This window comes from Lissotriton vulgaris, chromosome 3_1, assembly GCF_964263255.1.
Source record: "Lissotriton vulgaris chromosome 3_1, aLisVul1.2, whole genome shotgun sequence".
Classification (NCBI taxonomy): domain Eukaryota; kingdom Metazoa; phylum Chordata; class Amphibia; order Caudata; family Salamandridae; genus Lissotriton; species Lissotriton vulgaris.
The window spans coordinates 545,186,765-545,213,044 of NC_141689.1; the positions used below are offsets into that span (position 1 = coordinate 545,186,765).

Here is a 26,280-nt window from a genome sequence, read left to right on the forward strand (position 1 = left end):
GGCAAGGGGGTTGCCCCATCCCTAGCAAGGTGGTAAAAAACCTAGGAATCAAGATAAATCAGGAGCTTAATATGAGGGACTAAGTCCTATCTACAACTGGCACTTGCTTCTACAAGCTACACCTACTAAAGAAAGCTTTTCCATTTCTTCCCTTATCTGCTAGGAAGACCTTGGTATAGACTCTTTTTGTGAGCCGACTGGATTACGGCAAGGTACTACTTGCTTCCGCCAATGAGTCTCTATTGTTGAAATGATAGGCCGTGGAAAACCCAGCAGTGCGGTTGATTTGCAATCAACCATCTAGAACAGCTTCTGCTTCCCTTCTAAAATCCCTTCACTAGCTGCTAGTAGGATAATATTCAAAATGTACTTCTTAACCTATAAAACCCGTTGGGCAAAGATACACAGTATCTCTGTCAGAGAGCCACATCATAACTTTGAGAGCTAAACAGACAGAATATAATGATTGATTAGTAAAATAATTCTTTCTTAGACCCTGTAGTATTCAATTTGTCAGTAATGGTGAAGATGTACCATAAAACAGAGTTAATAGTACAAAGCCAATGTTCTTAATAGTGTGGTTAATGGGTTAAGAGAAGCTGTCAAACCTCCACATTCAATTCACTTTGACTGACATAAGGGTGGCTCTGTGATGGGTACAAGGGTAATTTGTAAAGGAGAAACCTTAAATTATGAGTGACTTCATGACAAGTTCAGACCAGCAAGAGATATCTGTCTGTGCAAAGCATCGGGCTATTAGACATCGCAAGTGCTGTACAATTATGATATTTGATCTGTTCAGATGAAAACATGGTGATTGTTCTTCTCAAGGCTGATCTCCGAACCATTTGATCAACTACAGCAATGGTTACTAACAGGTCAAGTTTGAGCAGGAAAAATAAACATCCATTTAGTGACAAATATCGAAGGCAGGCAAATCTTAAGAGCTTCTTTATAATTTGATATACCATGAGCATCCATGATGGGCGGCCTTCTACAACACGATATGCAGAAAAGTAATGTTTCTTGAATGTAAGCCATACTCATTGCTTTTGGTACAGGGACAGTAGAGGTATATCACTGAATTCACATAGAGCTCACACACAGGTCAGGAATAATTGCTCTAGTAAGTAAGCTGAAATGGTAAATACAAGTTAAATCAGTAAGGAAAATATGCTTTCACAGGTTCACTTATGTATAAGGTCTAGGAAAGAGGGTATAGGCAGAGACACCAAGAACTTACAAAATGAAAGTTTGAGTTTGGCCTTACTTTTGTCTGATCATCGAGGTGGAGAGGCTTCACAATCATTTTCGAAAATAAAAAAATATAAATTTTGATTCATTATGAACCATCCTGTGTTTAAATTTCAAATGATTGGGAAAACAGAGTTCTGCAAACATAATACAACCAGGAAGAGAGTCAACAAAAGTCAATGATCACCATAACCCTTTGACATAAATAAAACATTCGGAGAACCAGACAAACCACTCACACCTTCACAGGAGGAGAATCTAGCGTGAACTCAGTCATAATCAAATGGAATGATAATTTTTGGCGGGAAATTAATTCAGGATTAGGCCACTGAGAATTTAAATATTATGAAAGGTCTCTTTTCCGTCATTGTCTGAGGTATTGCATCTATACAAGCATAAAACTCCCCAATAGCTCTGGCTTTTGTAATTGTATAGACTACTCTGAAACATATTGTTTCATATTGTATTACTGTCATGAAAAAAAACTGGGCACTGTGTTTAGATAAATAAATCAGTCTGTAAGCATTTCACCTACAATAACAACCTCCTAAGTTGCAGAAATAGGTAAATACCAGACACTTATAAACATATACAGAACATACAGAGTGGAACGAAAGGTATTTGACCCACCAATATGTCACTATAAGCGTAATTATTGAACGTCAATGCAGAAAACTACAGAGGTCAGTATAATAACTACCAAGTGCAAATAGGCCACTATTTTTTAAGTATATGATAGCAAAGTAATTAAGTATTTTTAAACTGTTGCAGTCTGTAATCTCGTGGATGTATGACAGCTATTGCGAAGTTAGGTTGCCGAGGTCTATAAACTCTGTAACTGAGAGTTGAAAATGTGTGCAGAACAACATGTGTAACATAGATTTTTCCTCAACTGTTAAGCTTTTTGACCTGCGCTAGTTCCAGTTTCCCCTCTTTTGTCCACTGAGAAGCCTTTATTTCTCGTCCAGCTGAAAATGACTATATTTCTTTAGCACTAAGACACTGATCCCAAGGCAAACATTGGAGCTATTATGGTAATAATAGCTGACACAACATAATCAACACAAGTCTTCTATTTTAAAATGTGCAAAAATAACATTCCCCGTTGCAGTATTCAAGACCAAAAATTAAAGACCTCAGCTTAGTTGACATTGTTAATAAATAAAGATAGTAACTGCACACAAGAACTCCACATCTAGAAATATTGAAATATGCCAAACCTCAATGGTTTATCTGTAGTTGCTGTCCGAGTTGAAGTAGGCTGAGAATCATCAGTTTGCTCTCTGTCAGACTTGTGCTGCATGGGGCTTTTGGGTGTCTGGATACAGAATCGTCTACTTCTTTTTGGTGAGACTACAGACATTTCTTTATCAGCTTCAACAGAGAGTTTTCTTTTGTTAACTTCTCGATCAAGATCAGAGTTTCCAGGGTTTTGCTGGAAAGCAACAATAGTTTAGAAGAATGGTATAACACAAATACACATTAATGGCACTGAGTCAGGAATCTGTCTGTAAAGCAGTTATCACTAAAGACTCGATGATACACATTTAAATAGTATGAAGAGTACATAAAATATATTTATAAGATGAAATATCCATGTCACCATGGATTTCAAATCTCTCAATAGTTTTAAGTTGTAAGAAGACTGAATGAACACACCATGTACACATCTAGATAAAAGCTAACATTATAAAGTCTTGTCCCAGGTTAGTGGAGTAAACAACCAGGCCAATCATATTCAATTGAGAATATGGCAAAATCTTGGGTTAAGTACACTCTGAATCTCTAATAATGAGAGCACACTAATTGGAACTAACTTGAGGGCATGAGCCACTATTCATTAATAAAGTAAGTTCCTGGACAAATCACTCCAACCTAATTTGCCTCTGCTAAACAGATAGTGTTAAGGGGATCCTCTAATGACCAACATTAAAACTGGTCCGAAAATCCCATCAGTACACTGTAGAATGTATGTTGCTAGCAATACAGGACAGGGTAAAGAAAAAGATAATTTTTTGTTTCACAAGATGTCCCTCAAAAGCCTGAATGTCACATGTTCAACTCTGTACCATTAAGCAAACATTATTACTGGTCCTGGTTATCCATCATTGGAATCTTTTTTATTTATTAATGTAACAGTTTTATATAGCTCTCTGGTAGTAGATAGTGTTAGTGCACTATAGAAAGCATTCATGTTGGCCCACTTCACAGTTTAAGAGAAAGAAACACTTGAAACTCTAGGACTGTACAGCAGTGCTTCACAAGAATGTTTAGAAGTGTTCAGGTTTTATTTAAGCCATGATAACTGCATAGTCACATCTTTGCACAGGATCATGCTGCACTTTTAATTTGAGGCTACATCTTTATAAAATACTGTTTCTAATTTGAGGCAATTTCCAGGGACCATAGGGTTTCACTCGAATTGTAAATAATCCATGGCATAATATGACAGATCTTCAGCAAATTGGAATCAATTTTGAAAGGGAAAACATAACTGAAAAGAGGGTGAATTGAGTCAAAGGCAGCATGCACCACCGCTGTCTGTTAGCTTTACACTTTTTTTTCTTACAGGACAGTAGAATTCTGAATCTCCCTTTAAAAGTCCTATTGCCAACTCGTGGGTAAGGGAGTCGGGGTAGGTGATGACTTAAAAGATGATTTCCAAGATGAAGAACAAGTAAATAGCCTTTCCTTCATCTCAAGAAGGGCACTGGAGAACATTATCAGGTTGTACAAATGAGCCTGGCCCACTGGAGTATGTGGGCCAGGTGTGTAAATGTATACTTTACTCTAGAAAAATATAAGTAGATTGACAGGAGGCAGAGTTTGTAAATTTCTGCAATAAGAAAATGTCAAGGTAATGCCACATCTGAGCTTTTCTTCTTGTAAACTGAGCTCTAGGCCTTCCTGCGAGTGAGAGATTAGTTTTTGATAAATATTAATGAATGAGACTATCCATCTTTCTAAAGATCTTACAACTCTACTTACATCCAGTTTGTGGGGCTACTCTCTTCATGAGATTAAAGGCTTTGGGACAAAATGGCTAGGTATAGCTTCTTTCACATGGATACCAGAAACTACCTTAGACAATGGCTGTGGTGCAAGGTAAGAGAACCACAGTCTCTCATTCACTCTACAAGCTGATGTTAGTGCTACAATAGAGGCCACTTTACAGAAAGGATGACAAATTGATTATTATATGTATTGATCAGTGGCGTAACACAAAGTATGTGAGGCACCCCTGCAGAATGTGAAGAGGATCTAGTCTGATGTCTGGGGATTTGTCTAAGGTAAGGAATCTGCAGCTAGAAGCCTATAATCAGACAGAACAACAACCAAAATCATGGGGATCCTTTACAGATGATCTACTGTTGCAGCGTGGAGACCTCACAAAGTGAGGACATCTTCAGGTGACTGGTAAAACGTCTGGAATAAATGTGAACAATCCAGGATTAACCATGGGATGTGTAAAATCCTCATCCAAGGAACAAAATCCTACAAATTAGTTTTCTATCAGAAACAGAATAATTAGAGGAGCCCTGAGCTTCGTGGCCCTGCTGAAACAATACAGAAGACATAAATCAAAGCCCAACTGCCAATATAAAGCATGAGTGGACAGTGGGAGTGATCATGGCCTCATGGCTCTAGTGTAACATTTTCAGCTTAGAAAGCTGCTGGTCCATTCCTACTCACTTCATTCAGATTTTCCTTTTAAGGCAAGTTTCCCCATTGACTTTAGAGTGTAGCATCCAAGGCTACCAAAGCGGAAAGCACCTCTGATCTGGACACCAGAGGGAAGGTAAACATAAACGCTTGACCTCTACTTACCTTAAGTCCAGAAGAAGAGTCCTGTAAGTCATCTGAGTGTGTCTATGCAGTGAATGTTTATCTGATACAATAGCATTACTGCATTTGTGGCTCATGCTGCAAATCTGACAGATGTCATTTTCTACTGTTTTTACTGTAAAACTAGATGACGTCTAAAGTACTTACCAGCTTCCAATAATCTTGGTGTCTAAAATTATATAAAAATATGTTATTTTTCTAAATTGGTCTTGGGTTTCATCTCGAGTGTGTGTCTCATTTATTGACTACGTGTTCAACAGATGCTTATAAGTACCCTCTAATAAGCCTACACTGCTTGACCACACTACAAAAAAGAGAGCATTGAAGATTATTAATGCAAGCACTGAAAGCCAAAAAGAGTCGTCTGGACTTTCTTCTACATAGAGTATCTCATTTTGATACACTACATAAAAAGGCAGCTTCCTACACAGAAGTAATGCAGTTACCTGAGAATCGGTATGCTGATACGATTGCAGCTCACAGTGGATGGGCTCCTCCTCATCTCTATCAGTATGTTCTTGGCGGGAGAGAGTTGATCTGGCAAGGTTAGGCTTTGGTTTCTGGGACCTCCGTCTCAGTAACGGTGCAGGTTTAATGCACATTTGGGAGCTGTTTTAATAGAAGATGAAGAAACATGTAACAAATGTTAAATAAATCCTGACTGGATATTTAAGTAATCAGCACTTTTACGGCAGTTGTTTATAAATCTTGCTACACATTACTGAACTGAAGTGTGAGGGCACATATTACTTGTCCCTAGGCAGAGAGACTTCAATGGCAGAGTAGAACCATGGAGTAACTGAATATGGCACTCTTCCTTGCAAACTCTACCTTCTATTTCTCTATTTATTTCCAATGTATTTAATGTTTTAATCTTTGAGAACAGAAGCACAAGAACTGATGTTATATTCATTCGAGTTAACTGACTCATTCCTCAATCTAAGTGTAAAGGATTTGACTAGCTTTAAGATGATTAGACTCTCCGGTGGTAGTGGGAGCTGTTGAGTGTAGCGTCAGGAATACAAAATAATGAAGACCACAAGAGCCCTTACAATGACTACAGTTTTTCACCTCAACAAATGTCTGCAAAAGAGGCATGGTTTTGGAAGGCCACTGTAGCTGCCTTAGATAGCATGGTTTTAGCACAGGATATCTGGGGGTAACACTACTCTTAGGTCACAAGCTTTGGCTTTGTACCTGATGACAGATTCCTTAGCTGCTTTGCAGCCTGCTGAATGAAGAGACCCAGAATCAGAGAATATTCCAGGACCCTGATGCTGGAAAAGTAATCTAGTATGAACACCCAACATGTGGGGTTATGAGTATCAACTTCACATTCTGGAATTAAGATGGGTGCTGAATGTGTCTATTGCAAGTTAGTCTCATACTTCAAAGGAAGAGATGAGGAATTCTTGATAGAGCCCCATGTGTGGAGTGGAGACATCTGCTCTGATTTTCCGATCTGGTGCTGTCTATCCGTAACATAAGCATGGCCTGAAGAATAAGTGCCTGCCTCTGTACATCAAGTGTATGGCGCACACTTTCGGTCTTAAAGGATGGCAACATACAAAATACTAAAAAGGCCACAAGACACCACCTGATTGAGTTGAAACTTGCAACACCATCTTAAGGGTGACTTTTTGGTGTGTCCTAAGGCTGCCTTTGTCTGGGTGAATCATCCTAGATAGTATTTTCATGGGAGAACCCTTGGTCGAGGTGATAACCTTCACAAGGAACATCCTCTAAAGTTGAGGCAAGATTTATGGAATAGCTTGATAGGCTTTGACATAAGTCATTCCAACCCCAGATTAAGGGCCAGATGTACACAGCACTGGTCGCAAAGTGGTCTTAATTTGCAACAAGTATTTTAAAGACCAGTACGTCAATTTGCGAACCGACCTAGGATCTAAGATGGTGGGTCGCAAATGATCAATTCCTAGTCATTCGCAATTCAATCTATCTCAGGAATAGTAATAAGGTAGATTGTGAATTGCAACCCACTAGGAATCAAAGCCATCACAGGGATGGTGGCCAGCTTAGGTCAACCAGCAGACCACCATGTCTCACTGCTTTTAAATATAGCATTTTAAAAAATGAGATTCCTTTTCCTAAAAGGAATACGGGCTGCATTTTAAAGAAAAAATAAGAAAAGTGTACTTTCATTTTATAAGAGTAGGCAGTGGTCCATATGACGATTGCTTTCTCTTAGAAACATTTTTTGTCAACATTCACCCAAGGCATAAGTGTCCTTTAGGGGCCTCTTGTTTAATGGCTAACAACCTCCTTTGTGGAGGTGGTGAAAGAATATTCTTTTTCAATTGGAATTCAGTTGCAAAACATTGATACATACCAATGTGAAGATACCCTAAACCCACCCCTACCAAATAACGATTTGTCCTTTGGTCGCAAACCCGAATTGAGATTCAGTAACGGGTTACCGAATTGCAATTTGTGGTTTCTACATACCGAAAAGCCTTTTCGCTGTCACATATGTCATGATTCTGCAAATTGGACCTTTTGCAACCCAAAAAGGTTAGGTACAGCTGGCCATAAGTTTCAATGAGGCATCACTCTATAAACAACTTTCAGCAGACCCTTCCATAAGTTATGTATCCATGGTTGAACAAAAAAGGAGCATTGCTAATCCACTCCATGTCATGAGATATTGCATCTCAACTTGGACAAGTCCAGTAGACACAGAAAGAAGTTATGAACTTGCTCAGTGCTGGATGCAGGCCTCAGAGCACCAGGTACAAACCTCTTTCACTTATAACCTAAAGTAGTGTTGTATTAACCAGCTCAAAGATCGAGGTACATAAGAAGATGATGGGTGGAATATCTGAATTAAATCACAGCCACTGGAAATTACTCTGGGCCACAATCGTTCTGTTGCACACCTGTCACCTCAGACAGAACCCAACAATATCCAAATCAGTGTTATACTGCTTCAACAGGAACAGTTCAGCATAAACTGCCAGGCCAGACTCCCTCTAAATGGAAACATAAGCAGCCCAAGACCAGTCCTCTTCAGTCGGTGTAAATTGAATCTTGTGGCAGAGTAAGCACAGGACCCATGCCTGGGCATACTTTTTCTAGTAGGGTATATTTATTGTACTACGGGCTAAGGATAGTGTAACAGTTGAGCCTTCTCCCCTTGCGGCATTACTAGGATATGTTGGGGAATTCCTATTCTCAGAATTTTCTTGAGAATGGGGCTACTGCTGGCTACAACAGTGGCCATAGCCTGGAGTAAGGGGCCCATGCCCAATGTAAAGAAGCTGCCAAGGGATGTATTGTAGTATAATGACACTGCAGAAGTATAGTTTACACTATTACTATGTAAGACACCCTAATCGGTACCTCTGTATGTACCAAATGTCAGACAGTGCCACTAAACAGAAGAGGACTGGACCAGCTGTTAGTGACCTTGGAAGAGCCTTGAAAACTGGACTAGCTCTTCTCCTTGTATCCAGGAGAAAGAAAAGGGTGATAGTTCTGACCTTGTGCTTGGGTTAAAGAGTTAAAAGCTTCAAGAGGCCTTTTCCTGCATTTCAACAGACCAGTTTCAACTGGACCTGCCACTGACCCTGCTTCTGGCCACTGCTTGAGTGAGTCTTGGCCTTTGAGTGCTGTCTCCAACGCCTTGGACCCTTGACTAGTGTCAAAGTGTACTCCTAACAAATCTTGAAACATGGCATCTAGAAATGTTTTGCTTTGAGAACTGAGGGGGGACCCGGGACAAATCTGTCAAGTCAATCTGACGAAGTGTATCACGCTGCGCCAAAAATTGAGTCTGTTCTCGCTATGTTCTTCTCCGCAACAACAAATTCAATTCCGCGCAGAGAAGGCATCCGGCCAGCCCTTTTTAGCTACAGTTGTAGCTCTGCCCCGCTTGAGCAATCCGAGCTCCAAAAAAATGACTAAGTCCTAAGACAGAAATCTTAACCAGGTGAATAATGCTAAAAGTATCCAGTTGATGAGAGACCTTCCCTGGGCACAAAATAAAAATTTCTCCTGGTCTGAGCTTTCCCGACAAAAAACAATGACTTTACCAAGGCTTGGTCCAGCAGCTATCTGATGACATGGAGCCCTATTTGGGCACGGCCTGTTGTCTTGCCCCACCACAGATTTCGACTTCCATTCCGAAGACTAAGTCAGAAGGTAAAACTCTTCGAATTGATGAACCTGGTCCTTGTCCTAACACAACCACATGACTGTGTTTGGTGCTTACCACTTTTTGGCACTATTTTGAACCTCACATTTTAAAACTTCATAACTTTGGTTCTACTTATTAGACATTTTTCTTTTTGGAATAATTTTATTTACTAAAACTTACTTCATTTTTCTAAATTGGTTTAAATTTTTTTGGATTTGTGTTTAGACTTTATTACTGTTGGAGTACTGCCTCGAAGTTAAGCTTGTCTGCTTTGTGTCATAGCTATCAGGGGGTTCAGATCAGGTTAATTTAGTGATGTAAGCGTTTCACTCTGACAAGGACTGTAGTTATTATTTGAGGTGGGTACTTACCCACCTTCAACCACTACCCCAACATCATATACTCCTTTATCTACTATGGACCAAAATTGTCGAAAGCTGTACTGAATGGTATGATGCATAACAAACTGGCACCTGTGAAGAGTGAATTGTTCCGTAAGTTCTGTGAACAACCGAAGTCGAACCGCTTGTAACAAAGTGCCCTCTTTTTGCATGGTTACCCCCACTTTTTGCTAAACTGCTGATTGTACTTTGACTGAGTGTGCCCTGGGCTCTTGCCAAACATGTACCCAGGGCCTAATGATTTTTCCCTAAAACTGCATTTAAAACAAAACCCGATTGGCACTCTCAGGCCACAGATCAGCCCCTTGTAAATGGTACCACAGGTACCAAGGGCACTGTGGCCAGGGAAGGTCTCTAAGGGCTACAGCACTAATTGTGCCACCCTTAGAGGCCCTGTACCTTTACACACACACACACTGCCCTTGCAGGCTGCATCTTTTGGTGCAGAACAAAGTTAAGAGTCCACATGGCACACATCCCTATGTGCCATCCCTACAACCCATTGCCCTGGCATAGATCAACCATCCCTCTAGCTGGGTGCACTATACCAGTGGTGAGGATACTGTTGCATGTGCCATATAACCCTAAAGTGTCTTAGCCAATTCTTAGACATTGTAAGTGCAGTAATGCCATTAAGAGTATATTGTGCTGGAAGTTAGTCATTACGAACTACAATATACCATAATGGTTTTACTGAAAACTGGGAAGTTTGGTATCAAACTTCTCAGTACATTAAACTCACACTGATGCCAGTGTGGGATTTAATGAATAATGCACACAGAGGACATCTTAGAGATGCCCCCTGAAAACCAAGCTAACATTAGTAACCAGGCTGAGTTGCTGCTTGCCAGCTGCCACCACCAGACATGTTTCTGGACCCCTGGGTTGAGAACCTGCTGCTCTCGGAGGTCTGAAACAATGCACATACTGGAACGAGGTGCCAAGCTCCTTCTGCACAATGGGCAGGGTCCTTGAAGGGGTAGCTTCAAAGGCTTGTCGTATTTGTGAGCTTCACCAGGCCTTTTGCTGCATCCAGCAACTGGCCCTCACCAATTCTGACCCCCACTTTGGGTGGGAGAATCGGCGGGAAAACCAAGTGAGGAAGGGAGGTGTGCCCACCTTTGCCAATCCCACCCCTCAGGTGGGGGGAGGATAGGTGAAGCACAACTCTCAGTCCCCGCCATCTTGCAGATGGGAGACCCAGCCAACAATGCCACAGTAGCTCCTGGCACTGAACAAAACTACTATATGTGCCAATATGCTCCTTGTGAAAGAGCAGAATGTTGTCACTCACAGTGAAGCCAGCCTATACACAGAGAGAGAGAGAGAGACAGAATTTTAATAAACACAAACGGTCATTGCTAAATCCAGACCTAATTAGGGGCCCAATTATTAAAGGAAGTCCCAAAAGTGCACCCATGGTATATGCCCTTGCATTAAGTGCAGATATACAACTTTCACAAATTCGCAAACATTTACAGGAGGAGTCCAAGAAAAAGCATTCCTAGAAAATATTTGTGAACTGCATTTTAGCATGCGCAAATATGCATATGTGGATTTGCTCATGCGAAAATCTGAGTGTTTGCAAGTTCACTTTCCCTCCAAACACTTTTTTCCCAGCCCTGGAAGAAGTGTCACATCTGCCAATCTGCCATTGTCAGGAGTAAAGTTCCAACTTTTCTCAGTATGAGAAAAGATTAGATAAGAGTTGGTGAAAATCCTTAAAACATGTAAGTTAGTAGATTTGCACAGACTCAAAAGGGCATTCCAACCCTGGAACTATTGCTTACCACTACCTTCAGTCAGTATATAGATCTGCGGAAAAGTGGCAACATAAGGGAATGGCTAGTATTGAAACCCTACTATGGTATGAGCCTGGCATATTCAGAGAAGCATTATCAGAGCTCTTATCTAATGAGATTGCTGACATAATTTGTCATCGCATTACATGGCACAAAAGGCACAAGTGAGTTTAGGTACAGGACAAGTAGGTTTTTAAAGCAACCTGCCCCATGGACAATAGTTATTTTATGAAATTCCACACCCCTGCCAGGAGTCCATTTAGGGTACTTTTTTGTACGAAAGTTACAGAGGCAGGGACCCGCAAGCCATCGTTTCAACCACTGTAGTTGGGTGGAAAGGTAGCAATGGAGAGCACCCAGGCCAACCGTGTAGACCAAGAGGTGGAACTTGGCAAGAGTCACTCTGTGCCGACCAGTGTGCCAGATGAACTTGCCTATGTGTCTGTCCAAGCCATGGAAGATCCTGTTTGGTAGGGTGATGGGTAAGTTCGTTAAGTAATATAATAGGCGAGGTAGGACCACCATTTTCAAGAGAGCAATGCGACTGATGGTAACTGGCAGGGCCACTATGGTAAATTTGGATCCCCAAGAAACAAACTGCTACACCTTTTGATCCATCTGACTTTGAGTTGGTCGGCATGAAGGAGAAGATACAGGATTTTAGCCAATTAACACAGAGGTGGTAAAGTCGGCAAAGATCGGAGTGATCCCAGAAGTATTGACATTTTGAAAGCATATAAGAAGGTCTCGGCATGAAGAGACAAAATGTGTCCCGTCCACAATTGGATCCCTAATTGACCCCTTCTGCACTTAAATGCACTGCAAACTATACAAAAGCAGTGATGTGGAGGAATTAATACATTCTCAATAACTATAGGACACATAAAATTCAATCCTATTCTGTAGTACACAGTCCCTCTCAATTTATATTTGTTCATAGTAAGGCACATAGCAACTCTAATTCCAAATTGGAACAATTAGTAATTTCTTTTAATTGTTCTCACATTAGCGCTTGGACGCCCCTGGGCAGTAATCACGCTTTACAAATGTATGTTTCATTTCATTTCATTTCATTTATGTAAACACAAAATAATACATAACATATATCAAAATTACACATACAATCGATTAGACCCACTACCTCACATAATCCTATATTCCTTCCTACCCCCAAATTCAGAGTTTCGTGTTTGCTCTATAGCTAACAGCAATACACTATGAGGTAATCCTATACATGCGATGTACAAGCTTCACCTCTAAAACCATTCACAGTGTGTACGTTTTTTTTTTTTTACACAAAATGTTTCTTTTAACCCCTTCGCTGCGGCGGCTATTCCGCCGCAGCGCTAAGGGGGTGGGGCGGCCGCGCGGCGGCTCCATACTAGTGACGGAACCGCTCCGTCACGGCTCGCGGGTGAGCTGTGCTTGTGACGGAACGGTTCCGTCACGAACCCGCCCGCCCATTAGAGCGTCAGCGCAGGCGCGAAATCAGCGGGCCGTGACGGAACCGTTCCGTCACAAGCGCAGCTCACCCGTGGCTTGTGACGGAGCGGTTCCGTCACAAGCATGCAACGGGTTAATGGACTCTTATTTGTTCATGCGGTCCACGCGTTTCGGCCCTTTCATCCGTGCCTCATCAGGACAAGGATACAAGGAACAGACATAGCCCCTCAAGGGTAGTGCTGAACATCAAAAGTGCTCTCCACAATACCGGGACAGTCCTCGTGAGTATAAGGCATGTATAACATCAGGTTGAAAACACACTATGTCTTCATAAGAGCAACTTGGGGCAGAATTGGTTTATCAGTCTTCTCTACTTATGAGGGAACCTGGGGCAAGGTAAGATCCCATAGTAATTCAGCTATTTTGGTAAGAAGTATCAGGTAGGCCTCGTGAGTTCAGGCAGTGTGAAGTGCGCCACATAAGCCAGGGGCTCCAATGATCAGTCACTTTGTACGACTGGAAAGGTATTCTGCTTTGCACAATTCCTCCTCAATTGTACTGTGGGCGCTCGAGACCTCGTGTAGACAATGGCCACGAATGACTACTCTGAAGGCATCATGGCAGGAGTGAGAATCCAGAGGCAAAGGATGGTAGGTTCTGCGAAGGAGGCACTACAGGTCCAAAGCAGGCTCTGGCCAGAAATGCTGGCCAACCCCTTGCCACTTCAAAACCTTGAAGCCAAAACTCCTTAAAACTAGCGTGTTTTTGAGAAGGGAATCCCCCCTCTCACACATAGATAAACACTTTAGGGCGTGTAGACACATAGTCTTGATATCACACCCACTAGTTTTAATTGCACACACTTTTTATCTGTCCTGAAGAAAGCCAGCATATTCATAAGGCACTGGCTGAAACCTGTTGACCCATCAAAGGACGTGGGAGGCTGTAACTCACCTCTAACGTCCATCTGCCTTATTTTTAACTGCTGACGGTGGCCCAGGTATTAAAGTTTAATCCACCTTCGGGTACTGGGACCACCGCCAAGCCGTTTTAAATTCACATTCATTGCACCCTTCACCGCACACTCATCGATATACCTGCTCCGCTGTAATCAGGCGTCGAAGCACACCCGGGACACGCTAGGTGTCACTGGGTGGGCCCGATGATGAAGCATGCCACCAACTAGGTTGGTGGATGAGGGCTTCATGAGCACACCTACCAGGTGTCACCACCCCTTGACAAAACAAGAGTGAGTCACTTAGATTTCGATACTGAATCTTGTTTATCTCCCCCCCCCCCTTAACTTTAGCTAGTCTCCTTTTGATTAAACTCTACACAAAGGATGTTAGGAGACTTTGCCGACGCCTTAAGATGATGGCCCATTGTGCTGATGGGGACCGACTTTGCCGCTGCAACGGACCCCTTGTGCCACAGCCCCACTTCCTGTGCCCTGGGGGAGTGGTGAGGTGCTGTTGGAGCCAACGAGGAGCCCCAGAGTGCCGGGGAGCTGACTTGCAGTGCGGTGCCTATGAAAAATTGGACGTCTGCCCCGCAATGGTCAAAATAGCAGCCCATGGGTGTCGTGAGGGCCGCAACAGCACTACAATCACCCCTGCAGTCCCCTGCTGCAACACGCCCCAGCCTGTGCGTACCCCTGAGGGGGAGGGGCCTGGAACACTACCTTCGGGATAAGATGCCCTTGCTCAGGAGATCAGTATGGTGTTCCTCCTCCATTATCGAGACTTGTATTGCACATTGAGTGAGGGGTAAAGTGATAGATATGTTGGACTATGTCCTAGATTCCTCACTGATATCCCTTGATTCCTTGATAGCGGAGAAATTGGGTGAGGGTATCTCTGAAGAAGAAGTGTGGGGTGAATAAAGAAATGGCGATGGGGAAAGTCATTGGATTTAGCTATGTATGCTACGGAGGGTACGGAACTCATAACCCTTTTTAATGACTCTTGAAGGCAGGGACTGCTTCCTCCCTTCTTTCACAAGGCCACTACTGTTGCCCTCCCTAAAACGGATAAAGACCTGCTTCTCTTCAATTCATATCGTCCCTCTCAATGCTCAACACAGATCATAAGATTCTAAGCACAGTCCTGCCAACTAGTCTACTCCCTCACATGTATACCTTGGTTCACGCAGACCAAACAGTTTCATTCCCATGCGAAGCACTATACTTAATATTCACCAATTGATACTGGTTTTGACCAGCAACAGCAGCTACTGTTGACTGCTCTGGTCATCTCCATATATATTCGGAAGTCATTTGACTCACTCCGTTGAGAGTTTTTATACACCAGCATGTATGGCTTTGTATTAGGGGTGCCCTTCATTAAATGGATGATTCTCCTTTACATTAATGAACCTACTGGCCAGGGTTTGACCGGCTCGGTGCTTTTAGAGGCATGCACAGTGGAATGGGACACTTGTCAGGGATACCCTTTGTCCCCGCTACCATTTGCCCTGGCTCTGGAACTTTTTGCCAGCACTCTTCAGAGGGAAATGTGCTGTTGGGGTTTACAACTTTTCTACGATTGCTTATATCTCTCCTTGTATGCGGATGACATGCTCTTATATATGAGGAGGGAGGATGCCGATGTTTGGGAAGCAGTGGCCACCCTGACGGACTTTGGCCGTCACTCTGGTCTGATGACAGGAGGTGTGGACCTCTCTTGACCGCCCTAATGCTACATTGGGAGCCAAGCACCACTCAGTACTCTGGAATCAATATTTACCACTAAGCTGCTTTATCATATGAAGGAATTTCTGCCGGGCAGTACAGCACTTCGACACTTGGTGGCTTTTTGGATCACGCTACTGCTCTCATTGAACGGCTGGGTAGCTGTTTTGAAAATGGTGGTATTGCAAGGACTTACTTGTTTGTGGCTCTCCCAATAGAACTTCCACAGAGATTTTGTGTGAACTGGATGGTATACTACTGATGCTCTACTGGGGCACCTTGCGTTGCCGGGTGGCTCTCCAGAAGCTGCGTCTGCCAGTGAAGGAGGGTGGCCCGCTGGAGGTCTACACTATGAGATGGAGTAGGCAGTCGTGAGTGGGGCATGCCCTTCAAAGAAGTAAGCCAGCACCGCCTCTATGGCACTAGGTAAAAATGTATTAATCAGGACAACATGCTACGTTTCGGTTAGGGCGTTGCAGAGATCGTGCACTAAGCTGCCATATATGTGCAAACTCCCACTGATGGCTGCCCAGTGCTGAGTACGACCAGGAGGATGGAAGGAGCTTCATGGATGGACAGAAGTGGAGGTCACTATATTGGGATGTTTATCTTTGTGGGGCAAGATATGTCCCTTCTTGGACCTCCGGAAGAGACACGAACTCCCTGTGGGAATCTTTTTACTATATGGGGTTCTTATGCAAAAGATCTGCGACTGGTGGGGCTGGGGTGCCGCAGAACCGCCAGAACACGAATGCTTACAGCACCACTTCCTTATCATAGGCCAGACAAGAGTCGTCAAGCAGCTTTACAGGGCTCTACTAAAGGGGGCGCAGTTCGACTTGATGAGTCTTCGAAGGTGCTGGAAGGAGGATCTGGGTGCACCACTATCGGACTCCGCCTGGAAGAAAACACTAGACCTTACTCCTAGACTGTCTAGGAACACTTGTTTCAAACTTATTCAGTTCTATTACTTGCGCCGGGCATATCTCACCCCCTTACGAATACATGCCATGTTTACCAAAGCGGCATGAACTATTCTCAGTGCGGAGTGGACGTTGCAGACTTTTTCCATATGGTGTGGTACTGCCCGATATTACTTCAGTAATGAACCACTGTTCTCCGGGTTGTCCACAGGGCTATGGATTGGGACTTCGAGTTCACCCCCCAAGTATGTCTTCTGGATCTAACCTAGCAGAGTGCGGTTCGGAAGGTGACAAATAGAATTGCGGCTCTAGCATTAACTGTAGCCCACAAGCAACTAACGATAAGCTACAAATTGGCCAGCGGGCCCGATATCTATTGGAGGAAACTGAAATTAATAGATTGGTTGGAATGCAAGAGAGAGGTGATTAGGAAGGAGGAGGCCAGGGGAATATGAGTGCCGATATTACCAACTTGGGTTGTAGTATTGTTGGCTTGCCCCAGAGTGGACCCAGGAGGGCGAATTTTAGAAGATGGACTTCCCTCAGGGGCTGCTTCACCAGACGCAGGACTGGATCTTGATGGTAGGACACTAACCATGAGTGAGATCAAGTGTGTGTGGGAGGCAGGCCCCTAAATATTTAATGGGTGTGCATACTTGGTGAGTGAAGACCGTCTCTAAACTACGGAAACGGGGAGCCACTTCCAAATATTACTGTAGCCCTTCTGCAATAATTGTATATCCTTAATATGTTATACCCTTTGGCATTGGACCCCCTCGCTGAAATGTATATTTATGTTGTATAACTTTGTGCTTGAAAGCACTGCTCAACTGTGACCTGCTGTGATAGGTTTGCTTTGATTACAATTGTTATTAAAAAATTATTTAAAAAAAATAAAAATACTCTGAAGGCGTCACACTCTGTTAAACAAGATGCGGTGGACCTTTTGTTAACTTCAAAATAACCATGGATAGAAGATGCCAGGGAACTCCAGAATGAGGTTTCCTCAAGAGTGGTACCTAGAAGGTGCCAAGAGGGAACTGGAGGTACGGTCACACACAGAAGGGATGTTGTTAAAGGACTAGGGCCTAAAATGGATTTACCCAAGTAGTGGCAAAGGAAGAGTAATTAGGGGAAAACAATGCCCTTGCCATCTTTCATGAAGTCTGAGCCCTTCAGATGCTGCCATGGATGTCTCCTATAAGAATTACGAAAAGAGCCCCCTTGAGTTTAAGGGAGGAGTGGATTCTGTAAGGGCTACTTGCAGGGTGGGAACTATTGGTGCTGAAACAGAACTGAGAAGTAGGCAAACGGCAGGCCCCCCAAACCTGCGTGTTAACTGTAGCAACATCACTTACCATCAATAGAGAAGGGAGATCAATGAGGACCATCCGATAGTTTAAGGACGAGTTTGGCCTTGGTAAAAGACACAGTTAGGGTCGGAGGAAGAGGGAAGCATAGCAAGAAAAGACGAGGGGGCCACATCCTTCCTACAATCAACAAAGTCCCATCATATTTCCACCTTGATGGATTCTCAGGGTAGATGGCCGTGTCAGAGTGGAGATCAGATGCAGGAGCCCAAGAGTTACACAACAGCAGATCCTCTGATGAACGATGGGTTACCATCAGGCAAAATCCATGGCTATGGAGTTGGAACAATGATGAGGTGGTATTGTCATCTTCCAATGAAGCAGATGATAGGAAAAGTGAGTCTTGGTCTGCGTAATAGAATGTGGCAGCTGCTTTTAAGGCTGATCGCCTACTGTCCTGGGCTTGAGGAGACGGCATGGATGTAGTGATCCCCACTTTGGTTGTCTCCGCTCTGTGGCATCGTCAGTGACATTTTAGTCTGCTGGCCCCTCCTCTATACAGCTCAGCTGGTTGAGGCGATGTACCTCGCCCCTCAGCCCTGGACTGCTCATGCTGCATCCCCAGCTACCTTTCAATCAGAGTTGATGAAGCGCTACTACTCACCCGTGAGGGTCTCAAGGCCCTGTGGGGTGGGAGGAGGGCGGCACCGTAGAGTGCTGGGGTCATCCAAAGAGTCAAGTCTTGAGCTCCTTCCTGAACAGGGGCAATGTGAGAGATTGCCGGAGGTAGATGGGTAGGGTGTCCCAGGTGTTGATACGAGGGATGGTGACTAGAGAGCTGGGTTGATCGGAGGTGCCTTTTGAGTGTGTGGAAGGAGAGGCGACTGTTCAGGTATGATGGTCCGGTATTGTGAAAGGCCTTGTATGCGTGGGTAAGGAGTTTGAAGGTTATTCTTCTTTCGACTGGAAGCCAGTAGACATTGCACAGGTGTTTGGTGATGAGATTGCGATGGAGGATGTTGAGAATCAGTCTGGCTGCGGCGTTCTGGTCAGTCTGGAGTTTGTGAAGGAGTTTCTTTTCGATTTCACCATGGAGAGCTCTGCCGTAGTCCAGTCTGCTGCTGATGAGTGCACATGTGACTGTTTTTCTTGATTCGGTTGGGATCCATCTGAAAGTCTTTCGGAGCATGCAGAGGGTGTTTAAGCAGGTCGAGGATAAGGTGTTGATCTGGCAGTTCATTGTGAGCGATAAGTCTAGTATGATAACGAGGTTTTGTGCATGGCTGGGTGGGGTGATTTCTGAGGGTCACCAGGAGTTATTCAATGCGGAGGGGGTGAAGCCAAGGCTGAAGACTTCTGTGTTTTCTCAGTTGAGTTTCAGGTAGCTTTTCTTCATTCCGGTGGCAACTGCTTTCATCCCTTCTTGGAAGCTGTGTTTAAGGCGTATTGCCTGCTGATCTGCTCTTGTTGAAGAGACGGCATGGATGAAGTTATCCCCGGTTTGGTTCTCTTAGTTCTGCAGCATTGTCAGTGATATTTTGGTCTGCCGGCTTCTTGGTTTAACTAGTTGAGAAGAGGTACCACACCTCTCAATCTAGTCAAAGGCTGCATTCAGTTTTGTGAAGAAAAGGACGTTGCCGTCTGACTTAACCTTTAGCTTTGCAGGGAAGAGGAGCAATCATTCGATGCCAATGACTCTTAGCTTTCTCTTGACCCTTAGACAGGAGACACACTGGTGCTGGACAGTCAAAATGTAGACCGAAAAGAGCAGGATTTGATGATTTTTAAATCTGATGCGACCAGCAAGACACACCGCCCGAAGAGTTTCATCCAGGTCTTTATATTGTAACAGCTGAGCTATGAGAGGGTTTGGAAAGACACACGGAGGAGGGCGCCTATCCAGGCTAAGGTGGGCCCTCTGAATTGAGAAGAAAGGGGAGAGGTACTAGGAGGATGTGACCACTCTGATCCATTGTTCAAGGAACAATTCCCCTCTGTGTCCTCCACAAGACCGTTTACCCTCAGATTATTTTGTCTAGAGCAGTCCGTGACATTTTTAGCTCTACCCTTCAGAAATCGTTTTTTGGTCTGTTCTGTCTAGAAGAACAAGTAACGTACCTTCTTTAATCCTTTTTCTGGTGGATACAGTAACTGCCTGTGAATGCCTCACTTTTTGAATTACCCCTTTTGCCAGAGAAACGTTTTCATAGCACTCCCACGTCACAATGGAAGAGCTCTGCTCGCGAGTTAGCATGACGTCATCGGAGCCATAAAAAGACCTTATCGGCATGCTGACGTCAGTTCGACCCATTTTTTAAGTGACTTTGATGCAAACGGTTGAACCGACAACATTTCACAAGTATACCCAGAATACAATATTTGCACAAGTATACACAGTATATGATTCAAAGAAGAAAAGAAACGGGAAATTCTAAAATATAGACATTTCCTAGTGACAAGCATCATATTACATCGAATAACAATGAAATACAAGAATGCCATGCCCAAAAGTATTTTAGGTATAAGTAGACAGGCAACAGGGAGACTGGTGAATCAGTGAGGAATTCACTAGCAGAAGACGCGTTACCGAAGGTAAGTAACTTGTTCTTTTGACGGATACATCTGCCTGTGGATACCTCATCTTTTGAATTGAATCCCCAAGCAGTCCGGCTACCGGAGGGGGTGTTTACTATATAAAAAATTTGTGCAGCACAGAACTTGCAAAGTGGCCATTCCGCCTCACCTCTGAGTCTAAGCAGTAATGCTTTGAGAAAGTGTGGAGGGAGGCACAAGTTGCCGTCTTACAGATGTCGACAACAGGGACACCTCTAGCCAAAGCCGAAGAAGACCTAGCTCTGGTGGAATGAGCTGGAATACCTTCAGGAGGCTACATCTCGGCCACGGCGTAGCATATCTTGATGCAGAGGATGATACACTTGGACAGCGTTCGCTTGTGGACAGCCTTGCCCCTCATTTTCCCCACGTAACCAATGAAGAGTTGATCATCCATCCTGAAGTCTTTAGACCTGACCAGGTAGAAGCTGACAACCCTCTTCGGGCCCAGGAGATGAAGTCTCTCCTCCTCCTTAGAAGGGTGAAGGGGAGGATAGAAAGTGGGTAAAGTAATATTTTGTCCTAGGTGGAAGGTAGTGACCACCTTAGGCAGGAAAGCAGCTCTGGTAAGAACCATCTTACCTGCATGAATAGAGGTAAAATGAAGCTTAGAACTAAGAGCATGTTGCTCACTAACACTCCTGGCAGAAGTAATCACAATCCGAAAAATTGTCAACTGACAACTATGCGTTGGCTAAAAGGTAGACCCACTCAGGAAAGTAAACACCAAATTTAGATCCTACTGAAGCATGAAAAATAATGAAGTGGGAGGAAACCTGTTAGTGAGACCCTTAATGAACCTCATGACTATGGGAGCCTTAAATAAAGAGGGTTGTTCTGGTAAGCAAAGAAAGGCTGACAAGGCAGACAAGTAGCCGTTATCAGTTGCTACAGCACAACCCTGTTGAGCCAAAGAACGAAACTCAGAATATCAGATAAATGGGTCTGGAAAGTGGCAACTGAACTCTCTCTACACCATTTAACAAACAGGGACCACCGACTAGAATGAACAGATTTGGTGGAGTGTTTTCTGGCCAATAATATAACATCCACCACATCCTGTGGGAGAGAGAAAGAACTCAGGATGCCATGTTCAATCGCAAGGCATGAAGGTGCAGGCTCTGGAAGTGGGGGTGTAGAACCTGCCTCTGCTAGAGGAGGTCTGACATGAAAAGGAGATGGAGAAGAGGGTGCGATGAAAAGTGAAGAGGGTCTTCACTTCTTGGCTAATCCGGGGACGATCAATATGACTTGGGCCTGGTCTTGGGGAACCTTTCTCAGAACCCGAGGAATCAAGGGTATAGGAGGGAACGCGAAAAGAAGCTGAAAGCCTCTGTCTAACTGAAAAGCGTCCCCAAACGTTCACCGCATTGTATACTGGAGACTGCTTAACGATAGGCAGTGCACGTTCTCGTGAGTGGCAAATCTGTCAAACCGAGGAAACCCACATATCCTGAAAACGTGATGGACCATCTCTGGATAAAGACGCCACTCGTGATCGGCCGAGTGTTGCTGATAGACTGTCTGCACACACAATCAGCACCCTGTCCAGTTAATTTGCTATTACACAAATCGGATGGTCCTGAGCCCAGGACCCGAGTCGCAGAGCCTCTCTGCAGAGACAATACGACCATACGCCTCCCTGTTTGTTTATGTACCACATCACAGTAGTTTTGTCCGTCAGGACCTGAACTGACTGTGAAAGGAGGGAAGAAAGGCCTTGAGAGCCAAACTAATCACCCGCGATTCTATAAGACTAATGTGAAATAATATTTCCTATGGAGACCAAAGGTCCTTGACCTCCAGATCCCCAGATGTGCTCTGCACCCCAAAGTGGAGGCATCCGTTATCACTGTGGCCACCGGTGAAGGAAGTAGAAAAGGCTTCCCTTGAGAAAGGTTGCCTGGAACACTCCACCATGACAGCTCCGCTGCAGTGTTTCCGGAGATTCTCATCACCTCCCTGAGATCTCCATTGTGTTAAAAACAACTGCCTGTGGAGGCACCACTGGAGTGCCCTCATGAGCTAGCGAGCATGGTTGACAAAGTTTGCAGGAAGCAAACAGACCGGGCAGGCGCAGACCCTTCAGGACAGGAACAGCAGCTCCATCTTGATACGTAGTAATCATAGCCTGGATGTCTAGAATCCTCTGAGGAGGCGAGAAAGCACAACTCACAGTAGTGCCCAGTACTGCTCCTATGAACAGGTTGCACTGAGAGGGCACCAGGTGATAATTGGGTATATTTATCGAAACACCCAAGTCAAACAACAGCCCTGTTGTCACTTGCAAATGATGCAACACCATCTCTGGTGACTTTGCTTGAGCAGCCAGTCTTCCAGATAGGGAAAAACAGGAATTCCGACCTCCAGAGATGCACTGCTACCACAGCCATTACCTTTGTGAAAACCTATGGTGTGGATGTAAGACCGAACGGAAGGACCACAAATTGGTAATGTTGGGATCCCACCGTAAAACGGAGATACTTCCGATGCGACTTCAGGATGGGAATGTAAAAATACGCATCCTGTAAATCGACCAAGATCTTCCAGTCTTCCTGCAGCAGCGCCAGAAGAACCTGAGCTAGGGTCAACATCTTGAATTTTACCTATTTGAGGTAAAAATTCAAGATCCGGAGGTTGAGGATCTGTCTCAATTGCCCATTCTTTTTGGGGATCAGGAAATACAGGGAGTAGCATCCCTGATCCCTTTCCTGCTCTGGAAACACCACTATAGCACCTTTCTGTAATAAAGATAGAACTTCCTGCTGCAGAAACAACAGATGGTTCTCCGAACACCAACCCTGACGATGGGGGGAGGTGGGGGGGAGGGGAAGGGGGAGCTCCCGGAAAGGAAGGGAGTATCCATTTTCTACGAGATCCAAAACGTAGACATCTGATGTAACACTTTCCAATTTTGTACAAAATGGGACACTCAACCTCCCACAGGTCCAACATACTCTAAAATGGGGGATCTAGAGCTGCTTCCCTGCGGAATCAGTTGGGGGGAACAGAAGAGGAGGAGGAGACTTGTTGGCGAGCTGAGCCTCGGAGGCGACCTCTACCTTTCCCTCTGTATGTTCTATACAGCGGGTTCACCTGCTGTTGCTACTGCTGGGCATGAAATGGAGTAGTCTTCCCAAAGCTCCGAAATCTTCAGTAACCAAAGCGCCATGGTTGAGACTGCAGGCCTAGTGATCTAGTGGTGTCTCTACTGTCTTTAAAGCGCTGTAGCTGAGTCTGCCTTGGAACTGAAAAGTCTAGAGCCATCAAAAGGTAAATCCCAAAGGGTGGCCTGAACATCAGGAGAGAAACCAGACCCTCTGAGCCAAGCGTGTCTCCTCGTGGCCACTGAGGAACCCATCACCCTAGCCACAGAGTCAGCTGTGTCAAGCCAAGATTGAATAACCTGACGGGCTGTAACTTAAGTGTCCGACAGCACCTCTTCAAAATGGCCCTGAACATCCATTGGGACTTTAGGGATCACTTGTTTAGCCGAATCCATCAACGCATGGATGTAGTGACCCAGTAGGCACGTTGCATATGTCGATTTTAAAGCCATACTGGTTGATGAAAATACCTTTTACGCAGATTGTTCCATCTTTTTTTAATCGCTATCTACAGGAGTGGACGGAAAAGAGCCAGAAGATTGCTTCGAAGAGCATGACCCTGAAACACCAAGCTCTCAGGAGAAGGGTGCTTAGATAAAAAAGCTGGACCCCCAGGCACAACTTTGTGCCGCCTTGCCACCGACCTGGACACAGCTGGGGCAGACATAGGATTTGCCATAATTCTAGAATGGGCTCCATCAAAGCTTCTTTAAATGGGAGCAGACGCTCTATCATCGATGAAGGACAGTGCACAACCTCTGTCAAGATGTTTGATTTAATCTCTGCCGTGGGCAACTGCAAGTCCGGAAGATCCGCCGCTTTCCTGATGACTTAGTGGTAGGAAGAGACCTCCTGTGAAGGAAGACTCTTAAGAGCAGAAAGTTCCCACTCTGGTGATGTATCCAGCCCACTAGCTTCCTGAAGCCCTTCAAACTCATGCATGGGATCCACTATTTCTCCTTCCTCAGCCTCTTCCTGCTGCTCCTGGAACTCTTCCGTCTCCAGAAGCCTCAATGCCTCCCTCCTTGGCCTTATATTTGGTATCGGCGGCACCAGATGCAGCACCTGTGACTTCGGAGCTGGCATCAATGGAGACCCTTCAGGGACGGCCGGAGGCGCCGCACGAAGTCGAAACTGCGCCAGAGAATAATCCATCCTTCCCTCCTGGGATGGTATCAGCGTCGAGAAACGTGGCGTCAGAAGAGGCCAGTTCGGGGTCATTGGCAAAAATGGTATAAAAAGTGCCTGGGCATAATGAGGTAGTAAGACTATGTTGAATGACAGAAGTCCCACTGGACCAACAGGCACTCCGGAAGGGTTAGCCGCTCTGGCAACATGACCTACATCGAATTTAAGAAATGCGAAGGATTCATACCTGGAGCCGGAAAAGGTGGATATGCACCCAGTACTGCCTGCTCAGGAACATCTCGAGGTCGTAAGGCTGAGTCTGGATGCGGCGCTGGAGACACCGGAGCCGGGGAGAAGTGGTTGGAGGCGAAGGCGACACTTCCCTGGGCGGAGAGCCCCTTGGAGAATGAGCTTGAGTCACCTGAGGTGAAGGGGAAGGCGAGACTTTATCCTTCCTGCGACGCCGTAAGGGCGGAGACTTCGGCGACTTGTCCTTAGAAGACTGACGTCTGGAGCAAAGACGCTGCTTCTTCTTGTGCTTCCTCGATGACTTTGAGGTGTGCGGAGTCGGTGACTTTGATCTGGTTCTCCTCCGTCCCCTCTTCTGCTTCTTTGCTGTGGCCACGACAGTTTTGCTTCCCTCGCCTTGAGGGCCTTCGGATTCATATGCCAACATGAAGCACATTTGTCGACATCGTGGTTTGACGAGAGGTACCATAGACAATCATTATGGGGGCCCGTGGCAGACATATGACCCCGCATTCCCTACAAGGTTTAAACCCAGACTTCTTCTGATCAGCCATCACACTGCTACAATTACAGACGACTGTAACAATGTTAAACTACTAAGAAATGGACATTCCAGATAAACTGTTACACGTCGCTGGGGTGGAAAAAAGTGAACCGACGTCAGCAGACTGATGAGGTCTTTTTATGACTCCCATGATGTCACGCGGAGTCGGGAGCGGAGCCGTTCCATTGTGACGTCCTCATCGACGTGGGAGAGCAATGAAAAAGCTTCTGTGGCGCAAGGGTAATTGAAAAGGTGATGAATCAACAGGCAGATACTGTACCCACCAGAAAAAGCATTACCAAAGGTAAGTAACTTGTTCTTCTAGGCATAACAGACAGACAGCTTTGAGTTCTGAGTGTGTAAAGCTGAACAGCTCCAGAATAGCTTCTAATTTGCCTGGACTAGTGGCTATGGTGGCTCTTTTGGGCAGTTTCTGAGACTTCTCAGTTAGGAGAGCCTTTGATGGTGTTCGGTTGGGCCTTCCCATTGTGAGGGTGGGATGACAAGTCCAGCACTGAGCTACGAAGAAGCCCACTACTGTAATGTAAGCCATCAAAGCAGACGAAGAGTATGCGGACCCTGTTGGCTCAGATGCACTGCAGACCTGCTTACAGTCCTTTGCTGGACCCCGGTGGCAGGGGGTCGGGGTAGGAACCTGGGGATGCAGCATGAGCAGTCCAGGTCAAGACCCTCCTAGGAATGGCTGTTTGATCGAGTGGGGTGGATATGGCAGAGCCGAAGACAGTGTGTCTGCTACATTTCTTACAGGTAAAGTGTGGACTGACTGAAGGGATGCATCGAGCTGTCGGAGGGCC

General features: G+C 44.8%; 1 protein-coding gene across 1 annotated transcript in view; it reads right to left on the reverse strand.

Annotated features, from left to right (window-relative positions):
• Nucleotides 1-26,280, reverse strand: part of BDP1 (BDP1 general transcription factor IIIB subunit) — a 1,412,545-nt gene that overhangs the window by 568,224 nt on the left and 818,041 nt on the right. The window contains exons 26-27 of the mRNA XM_086960808.1: nt 5,547-5,709; nt 2,475-2,689 (exon numbers count right to left, since the gene is read on the reverse strand). Of these exons, the coding sequence (XP_086816934.1) occupies nt 2,475-2,689; nt 5,547-5,709 (378 nt within the window). The remainder of the gene's footprint in view (nt 1-2,474; nt 2,690-5,546; nt 5,710-26,280) is intronic.